At 32.6% G+C, this 21,505-nt stretch overlaps 1 protein-coding gene across 4 annotated transcripts in view; it reads right to left on the bottom strand.

Moving 5' to 3' along the window:
- The window catches only part of LOC114311309 (transcriptional corepressor LEUNIG), a 68,811-nt gene that overhangs the window by 32,042 nt on the left and 15,264 nt on the right, over positions 1–21,505 (bottom strand). Inside the window, exon 4 of one of the 4 annotated variants that reach the window (XM_082869137.1) lies at positions 5,933–6,317. The exons of 2 other annotated variants lie outside the window; for them this stretch is intronic. In XM_082869137.1, the coding sequence (XP_082725263.1) occupies positions 6,273–6,317 (45 nt within the window). In that variant the 3' untranslated portion in view covers positions 5,933–6,272. Of the gene's footprint in view, positions 1–5,932; positions 6,318–21,505 lie in introns of those variants that run through there. One more of the 4 variants, XM_082869138.1, reaches the window with a different exon arrangement.

The raw sequence follows: 21,505 nt of genomic DNA, 5'->3' as shown, positions 1-21,505 counted from the left end.
CACTGGACTTGATCAGATAATTATTCAAAGAAATTAATCAAGTAAGTTGTTTAATTTATTATTCTGTTTTATTTATTTATTTAAATAAAATTGGGTTGAGAATTATCTAATTAATTCTACAGTTATACTAAAAGGTCTTCTAGCTGTTGTATGGCTAATTTTAAGGCTTCTTGTTTTACAGTTAGCTGTTTATTTATCTGAGAAATTTTTAAACTATAATTTTCTAAAAAGCTGCCAGACGCTAATGATAAAGGAAACTAATATCTTGATATTTGATCTTCTAATTCTTGTATGAGTTCAGTACTAATTTTGATTTTAATCCTAAGTTTATCTTCTAAGGGCATAAAGTTTTGATTTTTTAAATTTCTTTTATAGACAATATTTCCTTAATATTTCTACTCACGTTGCTCCCCTTTTATTCTAAAATTCTTTTTCTTTGGTAAAAACTATTTTTGGGCAATGTTTGTTTTCATTACATGTACTCCCACCTTGAAGCTAAGCCTCGTTCAACATAGTATATTTTTATTTTCTAAATTTTACCTTTCCCTTTCTGCCTACAATTTGCCCTCCAACGCCTAACCACGGCTCACACGGGCTCTTCAGCTAAGGTCACTCAGTAACAAAATAGAAAATAACAGATACTATGAAGGTTCAAAGCATGTAATATTAATGAGCAAACAAGCATTCCATAAACTTAGTTTTTCCAAAAAGAAAATAAATTTTTAGAATAGAAGAGTTACCCTTTTGAAATATTTAAGGAAAAAGAGAAACTACTCACACTTCATAAGAAATATACTTACAAAGATTATATTACACACTCTGAAACTCTGAAAAACTTAATACACTTAGAGGTTTTTGAGAGAGGTTGGAAAATTTACAACACAGAGTGAAGTGGTGGTTTTCATTATGCTTTCTTCGTTGGCATGCAAGCCAATTTATACAACTCAAAGGAAAGATAAAAACAAAAACCCTAATCTATGTCCTATGACTAGCCTTTCTCAATTCAAAACCTACAAGCCTGGACTCTAGGCTTTTTGAAAACTTTTCTAAACATATGCAAATTTTGACGGAAAATTGTATGCATATAAAGACAAAACATATATGTATGCAATTATATGCTTGACTTAAATCACTATTCTAGATATAGATAAATTTTATCAATAAAAGATTAGGATAATGATATCGGGTACTACTTTGGGCCCCATCGCATATCATTCAATCCTTCTTTTTTGACAAAATTTTGACACTATAATTTATTACAAGACACGTATAAAGATTTTCAGCAATTTCTTCAAGATCTCTCCATAGCAAGAGTTGACTGCCCCGACCTAGCTTATCAATGGACCTATACCTATGAAGATGAAGAGCAACCCTGGTTAGACGAAGAAAAATGCAATAAGAGGTCAGAACATTTTGGTAGATGTCAGTGTAACCTAGACTTCAGCATTTCCCTTTGCCAGATAAATTTAGCTACATTCGAGCCGTTGGAGATAGAAATTAGGGGCGAAACTCGTTATCTAACAGCCCCAAAATTGTTAGATTACGGCTTTGTCTCTAGACTAATTTTCACAGATCCAGATCAGACAGATAACTTTGGACACAAGCTTGCTCATGCAGTACTGTGCGTAATGGAAGAACATCATCCGTATGTGGAAGCTTTGATAGATAGCAAACTACCAGAGTGGAAGGGAATATGGTGCAATCCAGCTAAACACAAAATGTACCTCAGAGGAACCTCTACATTCCCAGGATACCCAAGACTTCTCAATAGGAGACCCTGGCCATGCAGAAGATTTTCACTCAAAGACCAGCTCAATAAATGGAGAAAATTTGCTAGCAACTCTTAGCCTAAAATGGAAATTATGGACATCTAGTCTGTGAAGATAAACATCAGAAGATACATTGTAATTTAGCCATCCCAGGATATCCATTCAGCAAAGAGACATTTGTCGATGAAAGTCCGTACCCGAACTATCAGCATGGCGTCTCTCATGAATCACCGGTGATGGGAGAGAATGATCAAGAATGGTACGATGAACCACCCATGGGAGATAGGGATGACTTTTACGACCAACTCTCAGCAGCAGACCTTGACGACCTAGCAGACAGAATGTATGGGTAAAAAAAAAAAAAAAGGGTCCTACTACAAGACTCATATAATCTTTTAAAAAGTATTTCTACGTGACTCTTTCAATTTTGCAAAACATTCAAGAACCCGCCTAGAAGCATCACTCCATGGGTCAGCATCAATAATTGGCTCTCCGTCAAAAGAAGACAAAATCCATAGAAGATAAAGATTCTCCTCAGATATCAGAAAAATGCACGCTAAGAAAAGACAAAAAAGATTTTTGTAGATATTTTGTGATAAGGATTTTCCTTCACTCACTACTTTAATAAAGTGGATATCTCTTATCCTGCTTTATTAAAGAAAAGCTGTGAAAATCTTTATACGTGTCTTCTAATAAATTATAGTGTCAAAATTTTGTCAAAAAAGAAGGATTGAATGATATGCGATGGGGCCCAAAGTAGTACCCGATATCATTATCCTAATCTTTTATTGATAAAATTTATCTATATCTAGAATAGTGATTTAAGTCAAGCATATAATTGTATACATATATGTTTTGTCTTTATATGCATACAATTTTCCGTCAAAGTTTGCATATGTTTAGAAAAGTTTTCAAAAAGCCTAGAGTCTAGGCTTGTAGGTTTTGAATTGAGAAAGGCTAGTCATAAGACATAGATTAGGGTTTTTGTTTTTATCTTTCCTTTGAGATGTATAAATTGGCTTGCATGCCAACGAAGAAAGCAGAATGAAAACCACCACTTCACTCTGCGTTGTAAATTTTCTAACCCTTCTCAAAAACCTCTAAGTGTATTAAGTTTTTCAGAGTTTCAGAGTGTGTAATATAATCTTTGTAAGTATATTTCTTATGAAGTGTGAGTAGTTTCTCTTTTTCCTTAAATATTTCAAAAGGGTAACTCTTCTATTCTAAAAATTTATTTTCTTTTTGGAAAACTAAGTTTATGGAATGCTTGTTTGCTCATTAATATTACATGCTTTGAACCTTCATAGTATCTGCTATTTTCTATTTTGTTACTGAGTGACCTTAGCTGAAGAGCCCGTGTGAGCCGTGATTAGGCGTTGGAGGGCAAATTGTAGGCAGAAAGGGAAAGGTAAAATTTAGAAAATAAAAATATACTATGTTGAACGAGGCTTAGTTTCAAGGTGAGAGTACATGTAATGAAAACAAACATTGCCCAAAAATAGTTTTTACCAAAGAAAAAGAATTTTAGAATAAAAGGGGAGCAACGTGAGTAGAAATATTAAGGAAATATTGTCTATAAAAGAAATTTAAAAAATCAAAACTTTATGCCCTTAGAAGATAAACTTAGGATTAAAATCAAAATTAGTACTGAACTCATACAAGAATTAGAAGATCAAATATCAAGATCAGTTTCTTTTATCATTAGCGTCTGGCAGCTCTTTAGAAAATTATAGTTTAAAAATTTCTCAGATAAATAAACAGCTAACTGTAAAACAAGAAGCCTTAAAATTAGCCATACAACAGCTAGAAGACCTTTTAGTATAACTGTAGAATTAATTAGATAATTCTCAACCCAATTTTAAAATAGTGGTAACCAAAAAAAATCTGTTTTTATTTATTTTGTTTTATTTCTAGTTTGATTTTTATAATCAAACAAATTCTCTCATTTCCTTTATTTTTTTATATTCTAGTTGTTGTTTAGTACACAACAGAATTTAATCTACTTAAATATAGTAAAGATTCTCCAACAATCTTAAGACAGAATATTTTTGGTATCTTCATTGTATTTAATTTTCTGTAATTTTATAAAGACACATTCTTGTTGGAAAAACAAATAGTGATTTATGCTATTTGATAGATAATAGTAATATACTCTCTCTTTTCTTTGACAACTAGTAGTAATATACTGGTGTCATTAACAATTACAAAATATTAATTTATATTACAGAAAATTATTGTGGTATTTTATTTTTCCAGTTTTAGTAACAAGAAAAATAAAATTATTTTGTGTTTTAATTTATTTTCTGGTTTTGGTAACTAGAAAATTAATTTGTGGTGTGTTTTTCTGATTTTTGTAATCAGATATTATTGTGGTATTTTATTTTCTAGTTTTAGTAACAAGGAAAATAAAATTATATTATTTTCTAGTTTTAGTAACAAAGAAAATAAAATTATTTTGTTTTATAATTTATTTTCTGGTTTTAGTAAATTAAATTTGTTAATCAATCATGTAACTTTGTAGACCACTTAATTTTGAAAAGATGTTAATTCTTTTGACTTTATCATAGTTCATTATGAGTATACATAGAAGAATTTGTTTCTAGAGTAAAATATTAATTTTACAAATTAATTTCATTTTTATTACGAAGAAACCTTTGTGACAAGATTATTTTCTTTATTGGTTTTCTGAATCATTCTTTATTTTCTGTGTGTGGATCCGTAGATGTGAATAGTTTTTGCACATGATTCGGAAAATATATATATTCACAAGAACTTTTTGATGTGTATATAATTAGTTTATTTATGTACAAATCAAACTGTTTAAATGAAAGTTTGTTTTATCATTTTTAAAATTTTAAATTCAAAACGCGTTGAATTTTATTTATGAGTTAAGTTCTTGACTTTACAGGACTTTTGCCCTGTAAATATCATCTTTCATACTAGCAGGAGCGTATAATTTTTTAATCATCTCCTAGAGTTTTGTACTTAGAAATGGAAAATAAAGGGAATGTAATGATGAAAAGGTATGATTTTGGAAGAAACCTTAAATCTAAGTCAGAGTGTGGCCATCAAAGTAATTAACAAAGAGAAAGTTTTGCAGGTTGGTTTGATTGATCAGACGAAGCAAGAAATATCTATTATGGGATCATACATGATTAATTTATTTTGTTAATTTATTATTTTTAGTTGATGCGTTTGATATGCATGTATCGATATCAACTCGAGTTATTCCTTAAAAAAATAATTTCATGTGATTTGAAATGATAAATTGATATGTTGACCTTGTACATAAGCGGATTAATTTGAGTTTTTTCAATCAATTTTTGATGGGTGTTTAAACACCAGAAAAATTTAAACATGAAGATGTATGTAATTATATCGTTCCATTTAATTGAGAAATAAATTTAAGAAATCTTTTATTTTAAATTATGTGACATAAGATGTTAATAATTATTTTACTTGCGTAGTAGAATTTGTTAAACCATAAACCATTCTATTAATATGGGGATGTATCTCTTGCATTAGTTGAGATAATTTAATTTTCTTCTGTCACAAATATTTTTATAACTGTGACACTTTTTCGTAATTGAGTTGCAAGAATGTATACAATCAAATGGATTTTTTGAATTATTTGATTTTTAGGCAAAATTTTTATGAGGATATGATTTTGTCAAAATATTAATTCTAATTTGTGTAGTCATAATTATTTTGGATTTTTCATTTGAAATTTATGAATCATGATTTAAAATTTATGAATCAAGCACATCATGGACAACAAGTGAGATGTTATATTTTGTTTTAATTAGAAGTGATAGGGGTGGTGAATATGATGCACCATTAAATGAATTTTGTGCACAACATGGCATTATTCACCAAACTACAGCCCCTTATTCCCCACAGCAAAATGGAATTGCTAAAAGGAATAATAGAACCCTAAAAGAAATGATGAATGTCATGTTACTAAGTTCAGGCTTGCCACAGAACTTGTGGGGGGAAGCAATATTGTGTGCTAATTATGTTCTAAACAGAATACCCCATAAGAAAATCAACAGCACTCCTTATGACCGCCTTCCTATAAATACTTAAAAGTGTGAGCGTGTTTGGCAAAAGTTGAAATTCTTGTTCCTAAAAAGACTATTGGACCAAAAACAGTAGGCTGTGTGTTTACTGGTTATGCTCAAAATAGTAATGCATATCGGTTTCTGACTTATAAATCAGAAATACCTGATATAAATGTGAACACTATTATAAAGTCAAGGAATGTTGTGTTTTTTGAACATGTCTTTCCTCACAAGAAATGACAGGAATTAAGTTCAAAGAAAAGAACTTATGATTGTACACAAAATCAAGAGACTAATGACAATCAAACACAAGAGACTTGTAATGATCTCGACCAACAGGATTTAACTGATGATGAACCAAGACGAAGTAAGAGAGCGAGAACATCAAAATCCTTTGGTCCAGATTTTCTGACATACCTGTTAGAAAATGAACCTCAAAGCTTTAAGGCAACAATGACAGGTCCTGAAGCACCTTTGTAGAAAGAGACTGTTAATAATGAAATTGAATCCATTATGCAAAATCATACTTGGGAATTGGTGGATCTTCCACCAGGTTCTAAACCTCTTGGATATAAATGGATATTCAAGAGAAAAGTAAAAGCAGATGGTTCACTAGACAAGTATAATGCAAGTCTTGTAGTTAAAAGATTACAGACAAAAGGAAGGTCTGGACTATTTTGACACATATTCTCCTGTGACAAGAATAATATCCATTCGCAAGCTTATTTCTATAGCAACGTTGTTTAATTTAGAAATACATCAAATGGATGTTAAGACGACTTTCTTAAACGGTGATCTAAATGAAGAGATCTACATGGAGCAAGCCAAAAGGTTTGTAGCGTCGGGGCAAGAAAAGAAAGTTTGTCGACTTGTAAAGTCTCTTTATGGATTAAAACAAGCACCTAAGCAATGGCATGAAAAATTTGATCATGCAATGCTTACTAATGGATTTAAGATAAACGAATGTGACAAATGCGTCTATGTTAAAAAACTGGCCAAGGATATGTCATAGTTTGTTTTTATGTGGATGACATGCTTATCATTGGAAGCAGTCAAAACATGATCAAATCAACTAAACAAATGCTTAACAAAAGATTTGATATAAAAGATATGGGGGTCGCAGATGTTATATTAAGAATGAAAATTACTAAATCATCTGACGAATATGCATTTATCTCAATCACATTATATTAAGAAAATTCTTGGTAAATTTATCAAGGATGATTTGAATTTAGCTAGAACACCTGTAGACATCAGTCTTTATTTATCGAAAAATAAAGGTGATGCGGTGTCTTAGTTAAAATACTCCCAAATTATTGGAAGCCTAATGTACCTAATGAATTGTACTCGTTCCGATATAGCTTATGCTATCAGTAAATTGAGTAGGTACACTAGTAACCCCGGAGAAGACCATTAGAAAGCGATCATTCGGGTTCTTAGATATCTAAGATTCACCCGTGATCATGGTCTGAACTTTACTCGATATCCAGCAGTACTTGAAGGTTATTGTGATGCAAATTGGATATCGGATACTAAAGATTTAAAATCCACAAGTGGATATGTCTTTACTCTAGGAGGCGCTGCTGTTTCTTGAAAATCCACGAAACAAACATGCATCACACGATCCACAATGGAATCCGAGTTCATTGCTTTGGACAAAGTATGAGAAGAAGCAGAATGGCTTCGTCACTTCTTAGAAGACATTCCAATGTGGCCAAAACCTGTGCTAGCTATTTGCATTCATTGTGATAGTCAATCTGCAATAGGCAGGGCACAGAATCACATGTATAACGGTAAGCACGACATATTCGTCGTCGACATAATACCGTAAGGTAGTTGTCAAATGGAATAATCTCAATAGCTTATATAAAATCTAAAGAGAATATTGCGGATCCGTTAACAAAAGGTTTGACAAAAGAGCTTGTGTATAGTTCATCGAAGGGAATGGGATTAAAGCCTATTACATAAAAGTCATCATAATGATAACCCTACTTATATAACTAGAGATCCCAAGAACTAAATTCAAAGGGACAACTAGGCCTCATTTGGGAACCCTCCTTTTTAGCCAAAAAACCAAAAAGTTACTAAATTAGCCAAAAAGTCAACAACACATACCAAAAAATCAAAGATTCTCTTTTCTCTCTACTTTTTGCACATCTTTTCGTAAAAAGTCAAAAAGTCATCCCAAACATACTATTTTTTTAGCTCATATATTAGCCAAATAGCCAAAAAGTTACTAAATTAGCATGTTCCCAAACGAGGTCAAGTTATGTATGGCTCGCTAGAAATCACTAAGGGATTAAAATTCCCTACCCATTCCTATGGTGAGAGTGATATCTGCAACATATGTTGTATGCATGGATATAAGGATAAGTTTTGCTTTTAATGATTACTTATATCTTGATTGAGGCATAAAATCAAGACGAGTATAAAGAGATACTCACAATAAGAATCACCTATATGAGTGTCGAACTGGGGCCGGTTTTATGAAAATGAAGAGGCTACATTCTCTAGAAGCACTCATGAAAACTAGGAGCTTTCAATGCCAAAATAAACACAACAGTGAGAACCACGATGTGTTAGAAGATATTTTGTGTGAAATCTATTGTCTTGGCTTACACAAACGACTGAACAATTCAAGGCATCGCGTCCATTGATTAACCAGTAAGTCCGATAGGTTATCACTAGGGAAGGTTCAAGGCCGAAAGCTACCTATCCTAATACAAGATATTTTTCGACTTATACTCTTTCGATAAAGTCTGCATATTGTTGCATTTCCGTTGTCATCAAATTCCATTCATATGGGGAATTGTTGGAAATGGTTATAAAATTCTGGATAAAACCAGAATTTTTTCCTAAGTTTGGTCTATTTTTTAGGTGGGCCCCGAGCGTCGATTTTCGCGGGTCAAAGTGGTAACGCGTTCTATATCACATTGTGATTCACGTGGTATATTTGGTTGCTCAAAACCATTATCGAATGAATGGGAATTGAAGCCAAAGTATGCTCCATGGAAATGGAGTATTGGTGAAAAATCCATAAAAGTATTGAATAAGGCTTGTCCCACATTGATTTGGTGGGAAGTTTTGAATGGATTTATAAGACATGGGTTTGGTACTTGGGGTGTGCCCCAAGGGATACCCAAGTGTTTTAGAGGGAGAGGTTATGAGCAAAATGGGCTAGACCCATTGGACTAAAAAATAACCACACACGCGCGCGCCGCCGCCGTCCGTTTGGGCGGGTTGGGCTTGTTCTTTTTGGGCAAAAAAAATTTGAATTTAATTTTATTTTTAGTAAAATAAAATCCAGAATTCAAATTAAACCGGAAATAAAATGGTCCGGTTTTACTGTACACTTAAACAGAGCCCTTCCCCTTTTTGTTAACTGTTTGAATTGTGAACCCAACAAATTCAAATCTGTTTAAATTCAAAACCAAACAGGTTTCGTACCTGTTCAAATAGGTTTGCACCTGTTTAATTCAAAATCTGCAGCCACCAATTCATCTATAAATAGGACAGCCCTCATTTGGATTTTGTAACTCTAATAATTTCGTCCTTCATAATTCTGCAAATATTCTTTTCATATTGCTGCATTATTTTCTTCTGTGAGAGAGTATAAACACTTAGTGTGTTCGTTAGGCAAACAATTTGTAGTGCTGCTATTGTTTATAGTAGATCATTTTATCCTGGAAGATAGACGTCCAAATTTAGAAAGCACCGTGAAGATGACGAATACTGGACTTGATCAGATAATTATTCAAAGAAATTAATCAAGTAAGTTGTTTAATTTATTATTCTGTTTTATTTATTTATTTAAATCAGATTTTAATTTTGTTTTTGTAACAAAATAAAATCTGTTTTTATTTATTTTATTTTATTTTATTTGTAGTTTGATTTTTGTAATCAAACAAATTCTCTCATTTCCTTTATTTCTTTATATTCTAATTGTTGTTTAGTACACAACAAAATTTAATCTACTTGAATACGGTGAAAATTGTCCAACAAAAGTGAGACAAGTGAAAATTGTCCAACAAAAGTGAGACAAGAAGATGGGACAGGAATTTGGCATAGAGAGAGGATCAACTAAATTCAAACAACCCAAATGGAATGATTATAGACTAATCGAGTGAACACACAGTGAGAGAGGAGATGGAGATAAAAAAAAAAATTATCTAAAAGCAAACCTGTTGTGGCACACCCAGAGGAGGAGCAGTAATGTACTAAGAGACCTCAAATTCGTAGCTAACAAACGGATTGACAAGGAAATTGAGGGTGGAGAACAAAGAAATGTAGATGAAGAACAACGAGACAACATTAGGAGAAGCCATGGATTGGAAAATAAAGAAGCAATTTTCTTAGTTTTCCGTGCTTTCATCCTATTAACAGAGAGAGAGAGAGAGAAAAGCTAGTGTTTTCGATATATGATATTATAATAAAATTTAATCAATTAAATCAGATTAAATACAATAAATAATTAATAAAAATATATATTAAAATGATATAGAAAAATTTTAATAAAAACAATACTAAACAAATGATGAAAGAAATCTCTCTCTTTTTGTTTTGAGCTCTAGCAGCTCTGCAAACCCTTCAAAGGTACTATTTGTTAAAAAAAATTTAATGGTAAATTATAATAACCTCCTCTGAAGTTTATGACAATTGCACAAACCTCTCTTCAAATTTCTGAAATGACAATAACCTCCCTTTTGGTTCACTTTTCTATTTTGCTTTCCCCATCTGTTATTAGTCTGTTACTGAACTTAACAGAATTTGCTGAGGTTAGTAAAATTTCATATTTAGTCTTTTGGGAAGCAAAAAAAAAAAATTAACTTTTAGCTTTTTACTTATTTTTGTTCATATTATCTCTTACATTTTTTATCCACAAAAAGATAATGACCTCTTTTGGAAAATGGATATTTTAGTAGGCTATTTGGCTTTTTGGCTATTTTAGTAGGCTATTTTGATTTTTGTATTTGGGAAAATGAGATGAATTTTATTTGAGTTGTTGTATTGAAAAATGTGTTGAAATGATGTTTGAAATTAGAATGACAAATTTGTCACTAAAAATATATTTTTTTAAATTGCTGTCAAGGGGTAAAATCGTAATTTATGCACTGATGGAACAGTGTAGGCTGTGCCTACACTGCCGGCTGTGCCTACACTGCCAGCTGTGCAGCCTATTTTTTTTTTTTTTTTTTTTTTGAAAAAGCTTGCAACAGTGGGCTTTTTGGCTAAATTTTCATTTTAGGCTATAATAGCCTCTTGAGCCACTTCCCAAACACCCCAATAGACTAAAAAAAGTTAAAAAGTTAACTTTTTATCAACTTTACAAAACACTACTTAGTTCCCATTTTGTCCTTATTTTTTTTGTAGACACCTGAACCTATATCTATTTGTAAAAGAATAAAATATTTGTACTTAAATCTGAATATATACATTAATATGTATATATATTATATATTTAATATGTAAGGTAATGAACACTGCGACTACTGGGTTCATCTGTTGCTATTTTCAGTGCTGAGTTTTTCAACTCTGCTTTATAGCCTTTAGCCATAGGGTCTTTCGTTCAAAAATAAATAAAAATATGGGTAAATTACACTTTCCACCTCTACATTTTACATCAAATCTAACTTTGGCCCCTATATATGAAATCATGACATATAAAATTTGTTCCTACATATAAAATCTAGTAAAATCTCACTTTAGTTCCTACACATAAAATTGTGACAGTTAACCTCTACACTTTTACTCAAATCTCACTTTAGTCCCGACACAAGTGTCAATGTCTCTCTTCTATTACTTCATTTTTAAATCATTAACAAAATCTAGTCATATGACAAAAATGCGACTACGAAATGAAGGTAAAAGAGGAAAATCATCTATGTTTCCTACCAATACACTTTGTATTTGTGGAAAATGTATATGATTTTCCTTCCTTACCCTTATGTCATAATCACATTCTTATCACATGAGTAGATTCTATTAAAGATTTAAACAATTAAGTAACAAAAATTCGACATTGATAATTGTGTAGGGATCAAAGTGAGATTTGACTAAAAGTACAGAGAGTTGATTGTCACAATTTCATATGGAGGGACCAAAATGAGATTTAACCAAAAGTACAGGGATTAACTGTCATGATTTCATGTGTATGGGCCAAAGTGAGATTTAATACAAAGTACAGAGGTGCAAAGTGTAACTTACCCTAAAAATAATGAACACTCAAACTAGGACTACTATTCACAAGGCTATATTATATTATATTATATTATATTGATTCAGCATACCTTCCAACTCACACAGCGTACTCTAATCACACCTTTGAAATGGGATCATGTTTTTTCAAAATATTTTGGATATTAGATACGGAAAATGTTATATTTTCTAAAGAAATTATCAAATTTTCTACCCAACCTCTTATATGAGATGAGACTCACACAAATCACATATGTGGGTTCCACACTCATGTAAAAAGTTTGATAAAAAATTTTGATAATTTATTTAGAATTTTTAGCATAACCCTATTAGTTACGAGTTAATAAATCATAAACTACTATTAAAACAAAGTGAAAGGGAAGTGTTTGGTTGCCCAAACCTGTTCAGTGTTGCACAGAACACATAAAAAAATAGGGGGACTTATTTAAACAAAAAGAAAAAAGAAAAAAACTTTATCTTTCATTTTTTTGTATTATCTATTTCACCAGACTAAGCCTAAAGTTTGTCTCATTTTAAAAGTTTTTTTGATATTAATTGTGTATTGTATTTAATATGATTATAATTCATTAAATTTTATTGAAATATCACATATATAAAAAAGAATAGGGTAACTTACATGTATGTCCCAATAGGTAAATTTATTATCCAATAGATCCTGTGAGAATTAATAGTGTTTTTCATTAAACACTAATAAAAAAATTCACTAATTGTTAATTTTTAGCAACAATTTAAAAATTGTCATAAAAAATGACACTAATTATATGTTAGCGGCAATTTAAAAAAATTATCACAAAAAATATTACTAATTCTCAACTTTCAGCAACAATTTGAAAAATTCGTCATAAAAAAAGTCTTTAATTATAAATTTTAGCGATAATTTATAAAAATCATGACAAAAAAAATCGATTGTTAAATTTTAGCAACGTATGCAAAAAATCGTGACAAAAAATTATTTTCAACGACGATTTTAATAGGATTTGATAGAAACTAAATCCAACTATTAAAAACCTATTGCTAATTTACTAAAAAAATTATAACTCTGCCATTTTAGAAAATGAGTAATCTTAAATTACCTTTTTTCCCCTTATCAACAAATAAATGTTTTATTGATGGAAATGAAGAAAGCAATACATCATGGAAAATGTATGGTGTGACCCTTTTAGGGGTGGTGTATATCATATACAAACCTTATTTCATAATGTGTAATTTTATCACAAAACTTTATAGCATAAATCACAAAATGTGTAATATTGTCACAAATTGAGTGCACCAAACAATAATTTCTCCTTTTTTTTCACTTTCTCTTTCAAAAGATCTCTAACTATTTTTATTTTAATAAATTACATTAATAATTTCTACATTTTACTCTTTATATTATTTTGGTCCTTGTAATTTTAATTAGTTTAGTTTTGACCATTAATTTTAAAATTTATGTCTATTTAATATAATTGATAACGTTGATTAGAATTTTTTTTTAAAAATAATTGATTTGATTGAGGTTAACTCACAAAATTTAATAAATTTACAATTTTATCTATAAAAGCATAATACATACAGCTTATGTGCTTATTTTTATTAACAAATAGTAACAGTTATAATCAATTAAATCAAATTGAGACGAAATCAAAAAATTTTAACATCAAAATTATAGAAACCAAAATAGCACAATAATCAAAATAAAAAACAACTAGTGTAATTTATTATTTACCCTTCTTTTATCTTCCTTTTTGTTTTTTGTTTTTTGTTTTTTTCCATTTTCTCTAACAGTTAACTCTCTCTTGCTTTTTATATGCAAAATTTGAATATTACTGTGTTCTAATATATACATATATGTATGTATATACACAAATATAGCTATGAAAAAGATATAACTATGATCCCACAATTACCCTTCTCATCCTTGATCTCTTCTCTCTATGTCTCTCTCTTAAATGTTATTTTATAACTTTATTACTATGTACACAGTATATATATATAACATTCACAGACATCCAAGCATAAGATCCGAAGCTGTGTATTTCAAGAGTGGGCAAAAGAAGACTGAAAAATATTAAAGAACGTGAAAAAAGAAAGACGAATAAATGTTAACCATGGCGCCGCTAAGTTTAAATGTTACTCATCACGCCATTGTCATTTTGCAAGTCTTTATTGGGACATATCATCAACAGCACCACTGTTAATTGCAGCAAAACCAATCTCTACCTAGGTAACCTGAACTCCCGCTACAACTTCATATACATAACTAAATTTACCATGTTCACAGACAAAGTCTGCATTCAATTAGAATAATTCATAGCTAATTTTGGGCAAAAAAAAAAAAAAACCACCTCTTTTTTCGAATTCTTTTCTCTTTAGTGAATTTTTTTTTTTTCAAAATTATATCAAAATTTTTTATATTTTTGGTTTGTCGTGTCAAGACGATTCTAATTTTTTTTTTTTTTTTTGAAAAATTCCAAAAAAAAAATACTAAAGTTGAAAATAAGTCAAAAATGATTGTTTATTTTAGTTTGCTTTTGTTTTTTTCAGAATTTTTTTAAGATTTTTTTAAAAAAATTATAATCTTCTGTTTCGTCTTGTCGAGCTGAATCTAAAAACCTAAAGTTTTTTTTATTTATTTTTTAAAAGAAAAATCACTAAGAGATTGTTTGGAATGATCTAAATAAGTGCACTTTTTGATTTTTTATGAAATATGAGTTGGGTTTGGATTGGATTTGAAGTGAAGTGATATGTTAGAGAGGTGATGTGACTTAAATAAGATGATGTAACTTAAATAGAATAGTGACTTTTTGACTTTTATCTTTTTTCAAGTATGCCAAACTTGACCTAAATACAAAAATAAGTCCAAAAGCAAGAACCAAAAAGCACTTTCCATAATAATACCCCTAAATAGTGAATTCTAAATAATACTTCATAATAAAATATACCTAGGTAACCTGAGTTTTGTACAAGCTATAACTTCATAGATTTATTGACAAAATGAAAATAAATTTGTTTAATTTTTGTTTTTTGTTTTTTTTATGTATATGAAAATAACACATTTTATGATGGATTTTGTCAACAATTGTCCTTTAGGGCACTTGTTAAAAATGCAACAAATATGAGTAGTTACCCCCACTGTCATTGAAAAAAACAAAGATAATAAATGCATTGTAGTAAATAATGTAAATTACAAATACACTCCTGAAGTTTCCTTAAAATACATATTGTCCTCTGTGATTTGAAAAATTACAAATGTCTCATCATAATTTTTTATTTAACAAAATTAACTGAAAAAATGAAATTCATAATCGCTCTCCCATATAATAATAATATTACTTAAATTATTAATTGAAACATATTTTTAATATCATTAAAAACTATTAATTGATTTGATAATTTATTAATAAAAGAAGTAATTTATTATGAAATCAAAAACCTCAGGGGGTGGAATATAATTTCCAGAACCACAGGGGCGATTCGTATTTTAATCAAACTTCAAGGGGTGCATTTGTAATTTATCCTAAATAATTTTTTTTTTCTAACGGGACTGAAATACCCCTTTATACATCTCTTTTTATTTTATCATTTTATTATTATTATTTTTGCTAATCCATTCAATCGTGCAAATATCATTTATAATTTTTAAATATTTTATTTTCAACAAAAATTATTTTTATTTTATTTTTTTACATTTTTTTCCAAATTCATTTGGCCCAAAATCTATGGTTGTGATAAAGTTTAAGAACATACTAAAATGAAAGTTACAAACTATAATAGTTATGTTATGAAAAATTATGTAAAAATTTAACAAACATTTCTAGTGAGAAATATTATGAATTATTTTAGTGAGAAATATAAATAAAATAATAATTTTTAGATGAAAGTATATTGATCTCATAAATCTCACCAATATCCGCCAATCAAAAAAATGTGTTTTGTTAGCTCATTAATCAAACTCATGGCAATTGATGCGAGTGAACACTGAAAAGCCCTTCCAGCAACTGGTTTTTCAAATTGGCACTTGTAGACACCCCATTTTTGACCGTCCTCAAGACTTGGACGTCACCGGTAGGGACACTCGGTGATCATCCATGTTCATGTTCGTTTTGAGTTCCCGGAGGCCTTGGTTGCGCGCCTTCCCTCAGGATCTCTCAACTTGTTCGTCTTGCGTTTGATTTTGCACCAAATACTTGTGTTTTTGCTTTGAGGGGTAGGGAATGGCTTGTTGGCCATCCCCACACCCCATCGGCCTTCCCTTTGCATCACCGGCCCTTAATTGCTGACACCGGCCATGGTTTCTTAATACCAATGGCCGGTCGGCACTCCATATGGCCGGCCGGCTATCTGTTTGGCCGGTAACCTCCTTTTTGCCTTCTTCAGGCATGGTGCATGCCAACTGTGCCAGCTGGAATACACCAAACCTACCCCGGGGCAAACATGTGGCTGTTTTGCCCCTTTTGCCCCCTTTTGGTCAAAGCTTCTTGAGGAAGCCTTGACCTTTTGTCAAAACTTCCTCAAAAAGCTTGGCCAGCTGTCTTACCTTCCTCAAGAAGCCTTGACCTTCGTGCCCCCTTTGCCCCCTTTTACTTAGCTTCTTTGAGAAGCTTAGAACCATTTCTTTTGCCTATATAAGCACCTCTCTTCTTCCATTGTAGGGGGTTAGAGATTTTGAACAAAAAACCAGAGATTATACATATATACATATGTCATATACTCTCTCTCTATATATTTCTCTCTCTCTCTCATCCTTAGTGTGTGTTTGGAGGCCTAGAAAGTGTGTTTTGACCTTAGTTTTGCACTAAAACACACACCATTACACCTTGCTTCGACCTTAAGGGGCTTTGAGGGTTTGTTTTTGAAGTTTTGGACTGATTTTGGTTAGAAGAGAGTGGCTGGACCAACTGTTCTTGAAGTGTTCTTCAAGGGTAAGACTTTTGCTTTATTTTTTCCAATCTTGCATTAGTTTTTGACCTGCCTTGCATGCTGATTTAAGCTTTGTGTATAACATAAAAAAGTCTTATATTTGCATGCTTGAGATCTTTTATTAAGGTCCTTTTGTGGTTTGGGGTCGACCTCCCCCTCTTAGGCCTTGTTTGGCCCTTTTGGTGCTTTCTTTCTTAAGCTTTGGTTACTCTTGAGTCTTGGCCTTCTCACCACTAAAATTCAGTGGATTTTCAGTGGTGAAGAAGGGGTTTTGAGGTCTTGTAAAGGGGAGGGACACCCCTCTCCCTTAGTCTCTCATTTTTGCATATTCCTGGCTTATAAGGGTAGCATGCATGATTAGGTGTTTTTGGTCCCATTTCAGGGGGTTTTGTATGTTGTTGGCTCCTAATATGTCCTTATATTTGGTCGGATTAGTGCTCTCTTTCATGCTTAATACATTTGCTTTGTACTCTCTTATTTGGCCTAGAAGTGCACCATGCCATTAGACCGCCATGCTCTCATGTTTTGATCTTGCTTTGTAAAGTTCTTGGCATTATTTTTCCATACTTAAGGTCTGTTGGTTACTGTTTTGGTCATGCTTGACATGTTTGATATAGTTGCTATGCATTTTGGCTTGTGAGCCTTAAAGGTGTGGGTCATAAACATGCCTTAGTTAGGCTATTTCAGTGATTTGAAATCACTTACCATACCATATCAATCCATGTTTTGTGCTTAAATGTTCGCATCTATCATTCCTTCCATGCCTTGAAGAAGTCTACTTTTATGCCTTGGAATGGAGCATTGTGCATGCATTGTGTTTAAGTCTTTGGGATGTCATGTGCGCGGGTTTTGGGGCTCAATCTAGAATGCCATGGCACTGATTTTGTTAGTCTAATGTCCATGTTTGCCTTCTTTTGGTATGCTTGAGAATTGGCCTTCATGCCTTAGTCTTAGGCTCATTAGTTTGCATGCTTATTTTGCATGATTGGCATCATCATTTTAGTGCACTTAGGCCACTGTTTTGGGGTGGGCTGAGGCCTTCTCATTTCAGTATAAGTCCATCTTCGCATGTTTTGCATGTTTGGCATGTTACATTGTATTGGTTGCATGCTTACATTGCATTACATTTGCATGTTTGCATGTTGTTTAGCTAGTTGCATTGCATGGTTGGACATTGCATGCTTGCATGATAGATTGCATTGCATTTGACATGTTTTGCATCTTAGCCTTATGTTGCATAACTTGAGCCATGTTTGTATGCATACATTGCATTGCTTGGTTTGGGGTGTCAAACCAAGCATGAGGGGTAAGGTGTGTTCGTACTCGAAGTGACGAAACACGTCTCAACCCTCGGTCGCCGACCCTCCTTGACCTCAACATGATAGGGTGTTGGCATTCATCTCTTTTGGTTGCATGCATTTACATCAAATTGCAAACTTGGCCTCTTAGGCCATCATGCATCAAAATGCACAATTGATGGCCCGAGGGTCGAGGGTCATACTCCCTTGAGCCCGTTGCATGATAAGGAGTGTGGTCATGCTTACATTTGCTCAAAATTTCATGCCATACACTGCCTTGCCCTCTGCTGCTGTCAACTGCAGGTTCTGCAGGAATTTCTGGCCGACCGGCCACATACAGTGCCGACCGGCCATCCTTTGGTGGCCGATAGCTTTATCAAAGGCCGATGAGCATTTACTACGGCCGGTGGTCATCCCTCCCAACCGGTGGTGTTCCACAGTGTGAAAAGAACCTATCCTGAGACTTGTGTAGTTTTCAGGGGAGCTAGGCAGTGGAAACTGAGGCAGCAATGTTATGACAGCGAATTTCCCGGCAGTCCAAATCGAGCACGCATCATTCGCGCATTGCAAACTTGGCCTCTTAGGCCATCATGCATCAAAATGCACAATTGATGGCCCGAGGGTCGAGGGTCATACTCCCTTGAGCCCGTTGCATGATAAGGAGTGTGGCCATGCTCACACTTGCTCAAAATTACATGCCATACACTGCCTTGCCCTCTGCTGCTGTCAACTGCAGGTTTTGCAGGAATTTCTGACCGACCGGCCACATACAGTGCCGACCGGCCATCCTTTGGTGACTGATATCTTTATCAAAGGCCGATGAGCATTTACTACGGCCGGTGGTCATCCCTCCCAGCCGATGGTGTTCCACAGTGTGAAAAGAACCTATCCTGAGACTTGTGTAGTTTTCAGGGGAGCTAGGCAGTGTAAACAGAGGCAGCAATGCTATGGCAGTGAATTTCCCGGCAGTCCAAATCGAGCACGCATCATTCGCGCATCCCAAGGCAGGGGTTGTGGCTGCAGCAATGCTATGGCTGTGGCTGCAGCAATGCTGTGGCTGCAGCAATGCTATGGCTGTGGGCACCTTCCATTTGCATTTAATTTATTAATTAAATTAGAAGTTTTGTAATAATTAATTTAGTATTATTTATTCGGACTGTAATATTCTTTCAGTCCCTCCGAGCGAGGGCAAATTTGTAATAAGTGTGGGTGCGTGTGTGCATGTCTTTAAACCCCCACTTTTTTCTCCCTTTACTTACCTGCTTTTGATAGTTAGTGTTAGAGCATATTTAATTTAGCATACCTCATGCTATGCATGCGTGCATTCATCCATTTGTCTTGCATGCACCGGGCTCGGCGCATCATTCTAATTGCATTTGTATTTCAATTCCAAATTGAATACGTGTTAGTTGTAGCATTTCACATGCCATTATAGATTAGTCGAGCCTATCTTAGTTGCATTTTGCATGTGTTACATTAGCCATCTTAACATGAACTAAGATCATGCATATGATTACTAACTAATTTTTGTTTTGGCTCGGAGTACTCAGTAAGCATTTATGCTTTAGCATACCGCATGCGTGTGAGTGTTGCCATAACAGCATGATTACCATGAGGCTAACTGCTTATGTGATATAACTGCTCAAATGCCTGTGGATGGAGGTTGAATTACCTAAATTGGAATAATGCATTAAAACTGTGAATTTTTTTAAACCCACTAGATAGTGACAAAACCATCTTTTCTAAAAACCCACTCGAGGGTGGCAAAACCTGCATTTTAGCCTACTTGCGAGTAGCAAACCAGCAAACCATCTTCAAAACGAACATGCAATGTTCGTTCCAATTTAGGCGATTTGGTCTATACTTGTTTGCTGCGCGCATAACATAGTAATTCTAGACTAATAAATGGAATAAGAACACATAACGTTTTCAAAAACGGATATCACGGTTAGTAGAGGCCGATCTTCGAATCGGGCGAGAGGGGGTGCTCATAGCTGACCTTCCCCAATCGTACCCTACCTCCCGAGCCGAGACAACTTTGGTGATGACGGACACGTGGCCTTTGGCACCGAGTCGGGGTTTCCTAAATTCCCCCTTAAAAAATATTTAGGCGGCGACTCTGTATCTGGCAAAGCAGTCCATGTTTGGCACTTCTTTTCTAAAAATCTGTTTTCTCAAAACAATTTGCCGGATTTGGACTCTTTGGTTCAGATTAAGAACCGTGACACAAATTGAGTCCGAACTGTAGTACGAAGGCCTCACTCAATAAACACTCCCATCCATATTCATTAAAATTTATTTGATCTATATCAGTTTTGCATAAAATAGATATGAGTTTTTATGAATTTTTATTAACTAGTCCCAATATTTGTATGACAATTATGTATAGGATTGTTCAAAAAAAAAAAAAAACTACTTATAGGACAAAACTCAGATTTTTCTAAATTTTTATTAACTAGTCTCAATAAACACTCTAGCCCCCACCATTTTCTCTTAAGTGATTCCCTTCCATTTAATTCTCATATTTTTAATTATTCTCTTTAACAACTTTTTATAAGAGCATCTATAGAATAATTAAAATTGTGTTAAAATATATTATATGATAAAAAATAATAAAAATGAAATCTAAAAATATGTATAAAAATTTATTAATTTAAAGATTGAAGGCTAGTGCAATAGCTAAATTAGATGTGTTAAATATATATATACATATATATATAACAGATAAATAATACAAAAAGTATAGTGGGTTCCACTCTACTACATTGTCAGCAACAATAATACGATATTGCTTTAGGTTGGTTTTATATTCTTTTGGGTCCAACTATTTAATGGGACAGAATTAACAGTTGAACATCAATGCTAACAGCTCCATTAAATAAGATAGCAAGTATCACAAAGCTTACCAACTGGCAAAATCTGACACTAATTGAGTGTTAAGATGTTCATTGTGGCTATTCACCCGAAAAAAAAGATATCCATTGTGGTTGTTCTAATACAATAATATAATAATACATACACAACATAAGAAATGTATGAATGTTTTGTGATAAAAGATAAAAATATTTGTTGTGTGCAATGTTATTTTGTGATAAAAATTATGAATTTTTAATTTAAGGTCTATGATATTAAAATTTTATATGATAAAAGACATGTAATATTTTCATAATAGTTGAGATTTCTCAACATTTTCACAAAGAAACTTTGACATAAAAATTTCAGCACAGATAAATTTGTTTTCACAAAGAAATCCTAGCTC

This window comes from Camellia sinensis, chromosome 5, assembly GCF_055761805.1.
Source record: "Camellia sinensis isolate YWXY chromosome 5, ASM5576180v1, whole genome shotgun sequence".
In the NCBI taxonomy this organism is placed as follows: domain Eukaryota; kingdom Viridiplantae; phylum Streptophyta; class Magnoliopsida; order Ericales; family Theaceae; genus Camellia; species Camellia sinensis.
The sequence above is the reverse complement of the archived record's forward strand: the minus strand, read 5'-3'. Positions and strand labels throughout refer to the sequence as shown.